Below are 15533 nucleotides of genomic sequence, written 5' to 3'. Positions count from 1 at the left end.
ACTGGCCCATTTTATTCAGAAACTTAAATATGAACAAAAAAAAAATTGCATTTGGTAACTTCTTATCAATTTACATATTATAACATATTGTATATAGGGGCAATTTGGTCATAAAAAGATGTATGTATGATTAGCCTAACACAAGAGTAGATTCGTCTTTGTGCACCTTAATTGACTGTTAAACTGTTAAAATCAGTCAATTTAAATAAAAATAACTGTATACAGGGGTAAAATGGTCCTAAAGCATAACATTATAAAAATTAATGTTTATTTAATGTAGATAATGATATAGTGGTACTTATATTTCCTTCTAACATTATTAAGTAACTTGTAGTAATTAAATTTAAATTAAACATAACTCCAAAATTGAATATTTGAACACAGTTTTAATGTTTCATTTCCATTATCTTGAATCAACCATTACAGCCTTCATACAAAAATGAATGGAGCTTCTATTTTCACTTCATGTGTAGTTACAGATAAGTTGAGTTATGCTTGTGGTCAATTGTCCTACCTTCTCCAACTTCAACAACCTTACCACCTTGAGGCTTAGTTTATGCAGTGTATGGGAGTAATATACCACCTGCACTTTTCTGCTCTACAACCTTGATTTTTACCAACACTCTGTCACCCAATGGTTTCAATGAAGAGGGTGTTTGGCTTTCCTTTTAAAATAGACTTTTGGCTTTTTCCAAAAAGTCAAAAGTTTAAAAAGTTGTTTGGTAATTGGAAAAGATCTTTTAAACTAACTTTTTGAAAATAAGAAAAATGAGGCTTTTAAAAAGTCATGAATACATGACTTTTGACAACTTTTGTCTTTTTTCCTTTTTCCTCCTCAAAAGTTTTTTCTAAAAAGACTTTTTGGTGTGAAAAGCTGACCAAACACCCTCGAAGTGTACTAGCAAATTTGACTACCAGACTACATGTTGACCTGAGTGTCGAACTTATAAATAGAGAAGACTCCACAATCGATTAGGTGGTTTCTATCTCAGATCTTCAAACGAAGGAAGAAAACAAGTCAATTTCAACTAAGCAGCTTCCATTTCCTAAAGCTTGGGGAGAGATTAGGTGGTTGTTGGACTGAAAACGGAGAGGATAGAAATCGATTTCAAGAACAGAGAAGAACATAACAGTTGGCTTTAGCAAGGAATCGATTTCACAAAATGGCGAGGAAACTTGATCGATCGAACCTTACAGACGTCTTCTTCACTCCCTCCCGTCATGAAAGCCAATTTACAAAACCCTTATTCCACCTGGAGACACTTACTCCACGTTTACTTCCATGTCACATTTTTTTCCTTAAATTTTTTTTAACAGGTAAAAATGTAAGGCCTTAACTTACACCTGCCGGTTATCAATAGGGGGATAACTTACTTCGTTTCGTTGGTGTTTTTTATACAAAGGTTTTAGTGGAATGGTCTTTTTTAAACATGCAAAACTTTGATGATATTTTTTGAACGATTTTAAAACATTCTTATCCTTATAAGTTATTTTCCCAATTCTCTATTGTTTAGCGCTGTTCATGTCGTTAGGGTAGAGAACAACACCCTTACCATGCGATGGTGGAGTGAAGATAAATGCAAGGTGTTTATATCTCACAACCTTAGTAGCCAAACCCAATAATAATTCTTGTCTAGTAACCAGCCCGTTGTTAATCACTCTTTTATCCTGCGTTTAACCGGTTAATTATAAATAACTTTTATTTACATATTTATTTAAGCTGGAATAAATTTGACACTATAAATATTATTATATTTTCCTCTATAATGCTTTTTAGTATGTGAACACATATGTTCATGATCAAAATACAATTTATTCTTTATTTTTTTGCACATTATTCAACAATCATTCAGGAAATTGATCAAGGCATCCACAAACATCAAAATCCCCTTTCCAGAACCCTTAACACCTACATACAATTCCACACAGCTTCTATGTAAGAACCAAGTTGATTAGTAAGAAGAGTGTGGAGATTTAACCTCGTTGGTCAACACAAGTCAACATGTGAAAAGATGGTTAGAGCCTAGAGGGGTAGCATGGAGTACCACACGATAGTCAAAGTCACATCTAACGTTGCATGTCTCTTCGTTGGGAGGACCTCTACGTCACATTCTCTCTTAGGCTGTGGGGAGTGGTCACCACCAACCTACCGAAAAAGTGGTTTCACCTCTGCACCACGTCAGCTTCACCACCAACCCACTATACATAGTAAATGGTCACCACTCCACAATTATCTTATTTTTTTATTATTTTTTTTATGATTAGATTAAATAAAAACATAATTGAAAACATAATAAAATATTTTATAATAATTGAAACCACATTACATTAATTAAAAAAACATAGAAAATTAAACCTAAAAAAATAGAAAATTAAACCTAAATTACTAAAAACAACATAAAACACATAGAAAATGAAAACTAAATTCTAAAAAAAAATAACATAGAATCTAGTTGCGATATTTGTCGAGAAATTCTCGTTGAATTTTCAAAACGCCCTTAAATTTTTCGGGTCGAGATTCGGTTGTGGCACCGTGTTTATAATTTGAAGATCGGTGAGTGCCAATTGTCGTCAACGTTGTTCCTCTGTTGACTCAAATATTTTTTCTAGAAAATTTAAAGTTTTGTCAAATTTCTCTGTTAGTACGTCCTCGTTGGTTGATTTTCCGCTAGAAAACGCCCCTTTCTCGCTCTGGTCGACGAAGTTGGACGTCCAGTGGACCCTCCCCCTTGGTGGCGTCGAACTCATCATTGAGGTCGATGTTAACACCAATGTCCGACTTGGACGTTCTCGACCTTTTGTTGGAACCAGTGGTGGATCCTGAATGTGCCGTTTCCGGATAAATGACTCATTTTGGACTATTGCGACAAACTTCCCACGCTTTTTGGTTGACAAACGGTTTACCATTGTTGGTAAATTTGTATTGGTACAACGTGGTTGATAAAATGTTGAAATCTTTGTTGCCTCGATGCATATTTTTAAGATTATCAAATATGTCGTTAATTTTGGTGTAAGCCGCTCGAAGGTCACGCCATTTAGCATTGAATGCGTCGTATGTCTGACTCGTTTGCCTTCCTAATAACGCGTGGAAATGGTCTAAAACACAATTCCAAAAGCTTTGACCCGAATGCGCGTTGCCGAAATCCCCGAATTGTGATATGAAAATCTAAGTTTTAGCTAAAGTTTCCTTCTCCTCGGTCCATTGCGTATTTTTCTTTTTCCTTGGATCTTTTGATTTTTTTTGCCTTCTACGACTTGGTTGTGTTTCTTCAACCCGTTCGTCATTATCGTTATTGTCGAGGTTTACGGGTCGAGATTGAGATAATGGAACCTGAGATGGTTGTGAAGTTTGGGACTAAAATTACAAAGAAGATTATTGTTGAAAGGCTTGAAATTGGCGTTGAACGAATTGTGGTGGTTGTTGTTGTTGGTAGTAGTGTGAGTGTTATGAAAGATTGGTAAATAGAGGTTATTGTTGAATGAGAGATGATAACAATTGCATGTAGCCAATATTCGCTAACGGATCATTTGGAGTGTTTGGGGTGTTTGGGATGCGTGAGTATTTTGGCTTGGGTCCATAAGGAAAAAATATTTTTTTTCGTGAATATATATGTTTGTGTTGAAAATGTGTTGTGTGTTTGAAATGAAAAATAAAGTTGATATATATATAGAGAAGGTGTGGTAATTAATTATTAACTAATTAATTTTTTTTCTATAAACGGTCAGCAATGCAACGGTCAAATATGGAATAACCTATCACATCGCTCGTCCTCTCTTGTCTGCGTGAAGATGCAAAACCCAACCCACCGGAGTTGGGGGTGGTGTTCACGCGTCTTGGGGCTGACATGTGAGCCTCGACGCGTCTTCCACCTTCCCACTCCGGGTAGCCTTACATCAGACATTACATTGGGACGCCCAATATGACGTGCATATCACGTACAACTTCACACTGCGTAACTTAGAGGTTGTGATTTCTTGCAAAATGACCTTATAATGATTTGAACAACATTTCATAAAGTGTCAAAAGGTTTAGGGCATATTTATATTCCAAGAAATATCATTCTTTCCATGCACAACCATGCAACCTCTTGCGAAAGTTGTCAATTTCATATGTTTCTAAAAGACTTGTCACCTTTTTCCATTATCACATGCACAGAACGGTGATACATTTCATAATTAATAAGATATATAAAATTAAAGCAATAGACCAACACGACAAATACTTGTATATTCGGGTTTTTACTCCAACTGAACAATGTTTATTCCATATGAGGGGTACAAAATACGGTAATAGGGCATAATTTATAACCCGTTTAGTACAAAATTTAGGATCTTACATTTTCCCCAACACTTTTGGCCAAACCTGTATATCTTCTACAAGATATTGACATCACTCACAAGTCACAAGGATAGCATTAGTAAATTGATTTTGACATATTCCATTCAATGAGGCAATAAGTGACTCCACGATTAGTATTATTAACCCATTGCTATCTTCTCCTATTTCATTTTGAATAATAACCAAAGCAATTAATAACAAAGATAATGAAATATTACCAAATGTACAGCAGTTGTGGTTGAGTCACTTGACGATTACATAGACAGCATAAATAATTCCAGGGATCCACCCAAAAAAGGTTAGAAGCAAACATATCCAGAATTCCACCTGCACTTGGTATATAAATAAAAGAAACAATTGATCTCTGTCATATATGTCACTGATGCATGTGTGATGTTTGCACGAGAAACAAATAGAATAACTGGACGTGTAATCTTCAAATAATCATATATATTTTATCCCAAGTGAAGTTATGGAAGTCAAGGAACACATGCATGTATGCCTATGTCATGTGATTTTATGTATATCGTTGATCATAAGTGCAAGATATATACTCACAATCAGATCACACATTATAATAATTGATGTCGAGCTCGGAAGTTATTATAATTAGGCATGGCGTTATTATGTAAGAAGGATGATACTGGGACATACCGCGCATACGTACCTTGATGCCAAACTTGAGAATAACACCAAGAGGAGGGAATAAAATGGCTAATAGGATTTGTACAAAAGTGTGTGTCGACATCTTGGGATGCGGATATCTTTGATCAGAATGGATTCAATATATGGTGGAAATCAGGTGGTGATAGGCGGAGATAGAGAGATGAGGAGGGTGATCGGTAGGGTTGGCTGCCCTAAAAGAAAAGTAGAAAGTGGTTATTTTGTGGATATTCCAAATTTCATTTTTTAAGGAATTTAACAAATGAAGACATTAAATCAAAATTGAGTCTAATTTCTAAATAAACATTTCATAAAACTTAAAAATATCATATTATGAGTTATTTTATTATTTTTAAATATTTTTCCAATAAATGAAAATAATTTTGTCCTATGTCACTATTTTATTAACTTGGACACATATATTTTTTTATATTTTTGAATAAATGTTCTTTTCATTTGTCATTTGTGATTTTCTTATTTTTTCTTAATTAACACATCACATTTACGCCTCAGTTAATAATTGTCTTAAATGAAAATAATCATTAAATTACAATACTACAACTCATATAGTATTTTATATGTTTCATTTTAAATTCAAATTTTAAATTTTAAATTTTAAATTTCAAATCTTAATAAATTTTTCTTTAAATCTTCATATTTAGTTTTTGTTTTATCCAACTCGTATATCATACAGGTCTCATAACTAGTTTTATAACATTTTAAATTCTTATTGTTATCAGTTAATATAAATTTCATAAACTTTTTAAATATCATATTTAACCAAAAATAATATTCATATATACCTTTTATTTTTTTCATCTCCAAAATCGCATCGGACCATCTCCTTGATGCAAATTAGCCTTGATAATATCTTTCTTTTCCTTTGTTTTCTTCTTAGTCATCTGTATGTATCTGTAGACTTTCCTTCTTGTATTCTTGAATTTACTTGCAAAAAAATCGATAAGTTGCTTCTAAGAGTGTACCTTAAAATATTTAGGTGTTTTGTTTATGTTAATTAAGGAATATATTTTAATAAATGAATGTTTTTTTTGGCCACTTGTTGTACTCTCATTCAATTTGCCAAATGTCATTTTATAGTTATTTTGATTTAATATTTATTCCACATATCATTTTGTGGTTTTTCTATTTTATTAATTTCACATAATATTTGAATTCAATAATAAATACATATTAATTTCGTTAATGAATTTTTCTTTTAATTTTAAAATTACTATATTAAAGCTTCATTAATTTCATTTATTTATTTATCTAATTATTTGTTTAAATTTAGAGTAAAAAAACATTTTAATTTTTATAATTCAATATTTTCTCATTGTTCCATATCGTGTATAACTACCTTCCCACTAGTATGTAGCCTTTTCTTTCTTGTATTGACCTGACCTTGGTTATCTTCCCAAATTTATATGTTATCAAAGACTTCAACGCCATAAATTGAATTGAGGAGTTTCCTTTCTCAATTTCACAAGTCGAAATCTACACAAAAAGCTTAATTGATTTCGATCCCAGCCGCTCCAGATTTGCATCGTTTCTTCCGATAAACCTTTGTCACCCATTTTCTAATGCTTTGATTTCCAATGGTAAGTGTCATTGCTTTCTTTTTCTCTCTATTCGCCTTTTCTGAATGTTTGTTTTTCACAAGCAAAGTATCAAAGATTTCTTATTTGTTTCAAGGTGTATTGGAAAAAGGATGGCCCTTGCTGCTATTGGCATGTGTTTACTCGCCACTTCTTTATATAATTATTTTTTCAATGGTTTTGTGTTGCTTCGATTTGTTGACAGGTTCAGTTTGTTGCTTCCATTTATAGCTACGATTTGATGAAGCTTCGCCATCACAACTCACCACCACCACTATATTTGTCTTTCTTTCCTGCATGCTCTCTCTCTCTCATTCTCTCTCTCTCTCTCTCATTACTTTGATTGATGTGTGCTTCTTTGATTCCATGTTGGTTTGATGATTCATATTAACAGAAGGTTTATGGTTTACTGTAGGTTCAAAATGATGCTTTCTCTTCGCCACTAGAAATGTTGTCCCCTGAATCGATGTCTATTTCCTAAGGTACAAGCGAAATAATACCAATTTATATTAAGCAACACCGCCCTCACGACCTACCCTACTTTTTTATTCGTTCTTGAACTTCACCCTTATTTATTGAGCCTTTCATTGACAGATGTTCTCTATTTTTTCAGCTTCTTAAGTTGTCGATATCACAAGCCGCACTTTTAGGTCAAAATAAGTTGATAATGTTTGTCTGTATAACCATGATATTTGATATTTTTTAAATTAGGATTTAAAGGCTACCTTTGATGTTGATCATATATTCGTAGATTTTGGCCTACCATGTGCTCGATGATGAAATGTTTAAGAGAATTAGTTCATGATTAAACTTGATGGGTTCTATTTTTTTTGTTTTGGTTTTAGATGGTGTCTGATTCAAGAAAAAAGAAGGAAAATGGCGCTCCAGAAGTACGATTGTAAGCAAAGTTTTTATTTTATATTTTGGAGTGTATGACTGACTGGTTCTTCAAAAAAGCAGGAATTTGCATGGAATAAAGTGCTATGAAGGCATATAACAAGAATGACAACTAAGGCACTATGTATCTTTATATGATTAATTAGCCTTTACTTTCAGGTCCCGATAATACAAAATCACTGGTTTAGTTATTCACAAGACAGAAGTAAGCTAAATGGATGGGTATCAAATTTTGGGTATTGATGCTTTGAGTTGTTTATTGTAAGGATATTAGCAAATTGTGTTTATTTTCCCTATTTATTTGCAAGTGTGGGACTTGATTTGGAACCTTTTTCATTGTAACTTTGTAGAATTTGATATGGCTATTTGTTAGTATGTTTGACTATTAGGAAAGTAAATATACATTTGACAAAAGACGGTTAGCTATGTCAAGATGAAGAATTTGTGAAGCTCTTATTGAGAAGAGCTTCATATTGAGTCATATCTCTTTTTTATCATTCAAGGGCATTCATCCATCAATTAAAGGGTAGTATGGGAATTTTTGTTGGGGTGTTACGATCCCAACAGTATGTCTGAGGAAGGAGGAGCCCTCAGGGCAAAGAGAAGATAGTCTCTTCATATCACATGTAGAGTACATTAATTACATAGGCCATTTATCTATAATCTTTTCTATACTTTACTCTAAAGATAATTGTTGAGTATTTGAGATATTGAAACTGATTTGGCATATTTGGTTATTTAGGGAAGCCTTTTTAGGGTTAATCATTCTAAGGCATTGGTTTTATATTAGACATAGATTTTATATTTATGGTATATATTTATTGTTCCCTATAAATAATCTTTAGGTTAGCTTTTGGTGTAAGCTTTTTTACTAGATTAGGGTTTTCTCTGTACGTCTATGTGATAATAATTATACACAAAAACCTTTATCAGATTGCTTGCATATTAGGGTGATTGATTCTTGATTGTTCTTGATATTCCGCATTCGTCATCTCAGATTTATTCCCAACAATAATAAAATAGTAGACTCACATTTTAGTAAAACTCTTATTTTTGTTTTTAGGGAACAATATGCTTCATGGGAAGAGGAAAGCAAAAAGATGGCACCCATTGTTGGTAGTGGGAAGTTTATGATGTCACCTATAATCAATGATGATGGAAAACCAATAGAAGAAAATGGAGTGGAATTGGCAGATTCTGATGCCAATTCTGACAAGAAAGTGACTCAGTGGAAATAGAGCTTGCGTCAGATAGGTTTGGATGTAGTACGCACATATTGTTCTCTTGTCTATTATGAAAATGAAGCTAATCAAGCCAAGTTATGGGATGTTCTTGCTATATATATATATATATATATATATATATATATATATATATATATATATATATATGGGTAGATGATGGTATTGGTTATGTTCAAGGTGACAAACACTTTACCCTTCTATCTTAACAACTGTAGGACATAAAGCTCATGTGAGAAAGGCTTCATTAGACCCAGTTTCTCACCATGGGGAGCACCAGTCTTATTTGTCAAAAAGAAGGATGGATATTTCAGAATGTGTATCGACTATCTGGAACTAAACAAGTTAACAATCAAGAATCGTTATCTACTCCCGAGAATTGATGATCTATTTGATCAAATTCAGGGATCCAGCTACTACTCCAAGATAGATCTGAGATCGGGATATCACCAACTCAAAGTGTTGGACGAAGATATTCCAAAGACTGCATTTAGGACTTGGTATGGTCACTACGAGTTTCTAGTTATGCCATTTGGATTAACCAATGCCCCTGCAGTATTCATGGATCTCATGAACCGTGTGTGTAAACCATACCTAGACAAGTTTGTGATCGTATTCATCACGATATTTTGATATACTCACGAACTAAAGAAGAACACGGTCAACACCTGCAACTAATATTGGAACTACTAAGAAAGGAGAAATTGTACGCAAAAGTATCCAAGTGTAAATTTTGGATCAGGGAAGTACATTTCTTAGGGCATGTGTTGAGTAATAAGGGAATATATGTGGACCCTACAAAGATCGAAGCAATCAAGAACTGGGAAGCACCTAAAACACCGACAGAAATGAATCAATTTCTAGGCCTTGCTGGCTATTATAGAAGATTCATCGAGAACTTCTCCAAGATACCTAAGCCTCTCACTGTATTAACCCAAAAGGAAGCAAAGTTCAATTTGGAAGATAAACAGGAAGCCGCATTCCAGAGATTGAAGAACATGTTGTGCAGTACCCCTATCTTATCCCTCCCAGAAGGGACAGAAGACTTCGTCGTATACTGCGATCGTCTCATCAAGGATTGGGTTGTGTTTTAATGCACAAAGAAAAGGTGATTGTGTATGCATCTAGACAACTCAAGGTACACGAAGTGAATTATACAACTCACGACCTTGAGCTACGAGTAGTAGTCTTCACCCTAAAAATCTAGAGACATTATTTGTATGGTACTAAATGCACTATTTTTACCGGCCACAAAAGTATTCAACATATTTTCAATCAAAAAGAGCTGAACATGAGACAACGAAGATGGGTGGAATTACTAAATGATTATGAATGTGACATCTGTTACCATCCCGGTAAGGCAAATGTTGTAGCAGATGCGTTAAGTCGCAAGGAGCATGTAAAACCAAGAAGGTTAAAAGCACTAACCATGACTATCCATTCTAATCTTAATGCACAAATAAGAGAAGCTCAACTTGAGGCAATGAAGGAAGGAAACATTTCAGATGAAGCTTTGAGAGGAATGGATAAACAATTTGTAATTAAGGAAGATGGGATGCGTTATATCATGAACATGATTTGGACACCAAAATTTGGTGACATCCGGAGGTTAGTCCTGGATGAAGCTCATAAAACAAGATATTCGGTGCACCCAGGTTCAGACAAAATGTACTTAAACTTAAAGAAGTTATGTTGATGGCCTAATATGAAAGCGGAGATTGCCACTTATGTGAGCAAGTGCTTGACTTGTTCTAAAGTCAAGGCAGAACATCAAAAGCCATCGAGATTACTCCAACATCCCGAAATTCCCGTGTGGAAGTGGGAACAAATTGCTATGGATTTTTATCACGAAACTACCTAAGACTCCTAGTGGTTACGACACCATTTGGGTAGTAGTTGATAGATTAACCAAATCCGCCAACTTCCTACCAATCAAGGAAACAGACAAGATGGAGAAGTTAACAAGAACTTACCTCAAGGAAATTTTCAGACTTCACGGAGTGCCATTTCTATAATATCTTATAGGGATAGTAGATTTACTTCAAGGTTCTGGCAATCATTATAGAAATCCTTGGGAACACGGTTGGATATGAGCACGACTTATCATCCACAAACTGATGGTCAAAGTGAAAGCACCATTCAGACTTTAGACAATATGCTCCGCTCCTGTGTAATTGATTTTGGTAACTCTTGGGATACCCATTTACCACTCATTGAATTCTCTTACAATAATAGCTACCATACCGGCATAAAGGCTCCTTCATTCGAGGCCCTATATGGACGAAAATGTAGATCTCCATTATGTTGGGCAGAGGTAATTCATATTATTTAGTTTTAGTGATATTATTTAATTACATAAATTAAATAATTGGTAATTCACTTATTGAAAATATATAAATTACAATTGTAGTGCCCAGTTCCTGGTACGAATCTTAAATATAAATTTTTTTCATTTTACTCTGGGAGTCGGCAAGTTGGAGGCCCCAACTCGTCGAGTCGAAGCAAATTTTGGACGCGGGTGGAAGGACCTACTCGCCGAGTTAGATGCTCCGACTCGACGAGTAGGCCTGTCAGGATCAAACCCTAATTTTAAGGGTTTGCACCCTATTTAAACACCTTAACTGGCCTTCATTACAGCCTCCATCACCTCCAAACAACATTCACGAAGCCCTAGCCCATTTTGAGTATTCTTGAGCCATAGTTGTGGGGTTGTGGTGATTTTGAAGCTAGAGAAGGAAGACAAAGCTTGAAGGTTCTTGGAAAAGTAAGTAGATCCAGAGATTGTGCCACTTTTCCAGCTCATTTGACATAAAAAGCCTATACCTTGCTTATTCCTCCCTTAGATCCTCCATGGGGGTAGGTTAGGGTTTTATGGAGCATTTTATGGAACCATTCATGGGTACAAGCTTGTTTGGGGAGTTATAACTGTTGGATTAGTGTCTAAGTCCATAACTATTTTGGTATGTACTTGACCCGATGGTGCATGGTCCTTTTGGGTTGCCTTCACCAAAGCAACTTGATTGGAGAAATAAATAAAGAGAGAGAGGTTATTATGATTTATTAATATGTTATAAGAATAATATATTAAAGGAGAAATCATATTTGTTTAATTAATATTGGTCAATAATTAATTAAGAATTAATTTTGTGATCAAGTGTAATTAATTAAACTAGAGGGGCTGAATTGTAATTATGTGATAGTTACAAAATAAGGTAAGGATTATCTTATATATATGGTGAACGAATTTGAGGTGTAAATCCCTTAGAATTCGACTAGGATAAGGTTTTCTAAGACTTATCTTATGGTTGCTTGCTGGGCAAGCAACTAGATAAGGATAAGGACTAAACCCCTAATCTTTACACCTATATAAACCCCATAGGGCTTAGGAATTCGTCTAACCCTTCCCAAGAGGTCCTAAGGACGAATTCTAACCTCCCTCCTCTCTCTTTATACCTTCTCCACTTGCTTATGGTGTTTGTAAGCCATTAGAGGAGTGACACTTGTGACTCTTAGCTTTCCAAGGTCAATTCAAGAAGGAATTGGATTGTTATTGCTATATAAATATCAAGGTATGTTCTTAAACCTAATTACATGTGAATTCTGATTTCCATATACTAGAATTAGGGTTTATAGTCTTGGATTCAAAGCATGTACAATAGAGAAACCTAGATCCAAGCATTAGGGTTTGTATGAGCACATAGGATGTCTTATGACCAAAACCCATCAGTGGTATCAGAGCCTTGATTGGTTTCTATTGTATTGATGCTTGATATATCTAAAAAATTTGTTTTTTGGTGTTTTGGAGGCTGGACTCGCCGAGTCCATAGCTGAACTCGCCGAGTCCAAGCCTGACTCGACGAGTCAGCTCGTCAGATGGAGGGTACTTCGGGATTTCTTGTTGTTTTTGCTTATGGATAGTTACCTTATCATGTTTGATCAATATTAATCCGATTATATGATATATTTGACTATATTTTTGATCTAATTGAAGACATTTATCAATTAATAAGATAATTGTTTCCTTATAAGATAATTGATTAATTATTTTGAGTAATTTGATAAATTGTTTTGCAAGAAATCATTAAATAAATCAAATATGGATAATTATGTGATTAAATGTTAATTTGAATTATTTGTTATTTGATCCTTGTAGTTATGAAAAGTTTCATATATTGCCCTTTAGGTTTTATAGTTTAAATTTGAACCCAAAAGTTTTGTTGTTTTGAAATTTAAATAGTTGAAACCCTAATGTTTTGAAAAAGGTTTCAAAACTTGTCCTCAAGTTTTGGAATTTAAATTTTGATTAAATAGTTTAATTTTGATGCATATTTAAATTCTAAACCCTAATGTGTTGAAATGTTTCAAAACTTGCCCTCAAGTTTTGGAATTTAAAAGTTGATTAAAAGTTTAATTAGGAATGTTAAATTCTAAAACTCTAGTATTGTTTTGAAAAAGTTCACATCACACCCTTATGGTTTTATTAATTAATTAAGGTGTATAATTAAAAGAGGTTTAGTAAATCCATAAAAGTTTAGGTTTACAATTTAATTGAATTAAAAGTATAATTGTTAAATTAGACCACCTAGTATTTTAAAAGTGTTAAAATACACCCTATACTATATATATAACATTAAAAGTCTAACATTATATATATGTATGAGTAAAAGTCAGTCTTACCGTTAGTAGGCCTCATTCACGAAGCTAGTCTATAAGGGGTGTTTAAGGAAATTGCCTATAAAATGGCGATTGAATGGGTATCCACTCTTACCCACCGCACTCTTGACTAGTGGAGGGTCGTTAGCCGAACGGGTAGGATAGGACGAAACCTTCCATTATAAGTATAATGAATTACTAAAGTAACTAAATGTTTTTCGAAATTCCCAATCTTAGTTACTTAGGCAAAAGTGAATTGATGCAATTCCATGAAATTACACTTTGTGCCCTTACGAAGACGTTAGTGGAGCGTGTGTGGTTAACCGGCACACTAAATGGGTCTAAGCAAAGGTAGCAAAGGGTGACTCAATGTTTGTCATAGTTCGGTGGAGCGTGTGTGGTTTACCGGCACATCGAATAGGTGACTGTAACATGTGAGGGCACCATGTAGTTTGCATGGTTATTCACAACCGCTTTGTGATCCTCGGCATCCCAGTCACAAACAAGAGGGGCATATCGAGATATAAACATGCCATTGAAAGTTCAATGTATCTCAAAGGATCTAGGAGTTTTCATAGATTTAAAACTTAAATTTCTTTTTCGTTTTTCATGGTGGAAATTAGTGAATCGTCATTCACTTACCTTCAAATATTCTGCAACTAGATTACGGCATCCCTTTTCTAGGTTGTAGCGTATTGTGTTGGGTCCTAGCCTTGGAATTTCATTTGAGTGATCTACCAAGGACTCAATCTATCAACTAACTTGAATTCGTTTTTCTCCTGTTTTGTAGAAGTCAATGTTCGACAACTATGGTCTTCTCAAATCCCGTGGAACAAGCATTCCACATGAAGATGATATTCCACGATTCGATCGAGGAACAAGAAATCATGCTTCACTTCCTCTACCTCCTCCAATTATTCTCCCTAACCCACAAGTTCAAAGGCTTGAAAATTTCAAGATCACTCAAGCCCTTTTGGCAAGTAAACATAAAGAAGGAAAGTCCATGTGTGCACACGTCCTAGGGATGAAGTCACACATTGATAAGTTAAGGATGTTGGGATCCGTTGTCTGTGAGGAAATGGCTGTTGATTGGGTTCTTCAGTCACTTCCCAACTCATATAGTGAGTTTGTAAGAGAGTACTATATGATGAACTACGATGTGGCCCTTATAGATCTCACCTATATGCTTGTTGCTGCTGAATCTGCAATGATTTGGCGCAATAGAAAAGCAAAGTTGATTGGTGAATCTGCCTTCGAGACCTCTATGGATATAGACAATGGCAACGAAAGACATGCTATGATCGAAAAGTTTGATCATAAGAGAAAGGCGATGTCTGAAGTAGTTCCATGTCCTGTTCCAAAAGAGTCGATTTGCTTTTATTGCCAAAAGAAAGGGCATTGGAGACGAAGCTGCCCCATTTACCTAAGAGATCTAAGAGATGGGAGAGTCGAAACGTATGGCTCTAATATAGGTAAAATCCATTTGCTAACTCTTTTAAGCTTCTATTCTAGATTCTTAATACATAATGTAATAAGATTACAACCGATGTTTTGTAGGATCGAAGAAAAGAAAGGGAGCTTAAGGGAAGAAGTGAGCAGAATCTAACCGTGAAGGAATGGATTTCGATCGCGTTTCTCGAAGATTAGATTCTTGAGCTACTACTTAGAGTTAGAATTAGATTGCTAAGAAAGATGTATTAGCATAAGTTTTTCAATGAATTGCATTGTAAGGACAAATTTTTCCGCAATAAAATGAATTTTGATTTTAAATTTTATTTATTTATCCTTGCAATGGCGTGTATGAGAAATTGATGTTAAAATGTTTCTATTATTAGCAATAATGGATTTGGTTCTTATTGTGTTATTTATGGAAAGTTGAGGATTTACCAAATAGGGAGAGTTTCTCATCGCCCAAAGTTTCAATTGGACAGAAATTTGGAATTACGCAACTTGGTTGCACAATGAATGAGAAATTTCATATTTGGAAATTAGACAAATTCATTGACAAAGTGTCAAGTGAGGGACTAAGAGATCGAGCACACAATGTTGCGTGTTGATCAAGTCAACCATAAGAGTAACAATGATATTCGTCATGATTTACTAAAGGTTTAGTAAATATGATTATACTTACAAGATTAAGTGTAA

At 34.4% G+C, this 15533-nt stretch overlaps 1 protein-coding gene across 1 annotated transcript; it reads right to left on the bottom strand.

Annotated features, from left to right (window-relative positions):
• Positions 1–4343: 4343 nt before the first annotated feature.
• On the bottom strand, positions 4344–5087 carry LOC145094725 (hydrophobic protein RCI2B-like). Its single transcript, XM_079032797.1, has 2 exons — positions 5007–5087; positions 4344–4666 (listed from the first exon to the last, which is right to left on the bottom strand). Exons 1-2 carry the CDS (start codon positions 5085–5087, stop codon positions 4583–4585), a joined length of 165 nt encoding a protein of 54 aa, XP_078888923.1. The 3' UTR covers positions 4344–4582.
• Between the last annotated feature and the right edge of the window lie 10446 nt (positions 5088–15533).

This window comes from Lactuca serriola, chromosome 3 (genome assembly GCF_051521515.1).
Source record: "Lactuca serriola cultivar US96UC23 chromosome 3, Lser_US96UC23_V15, whole genome shotgun sequence".
Lineage (NCBI taxonomy): Eukaryota > Viridiplantae > Streptophyta > Magnoliopsida > Asterales > Asteraceae > Lactuca > Lactuca serriola.
This window is presented reverse-complemented; position numbering and strand designations above follow the sequence as displayed.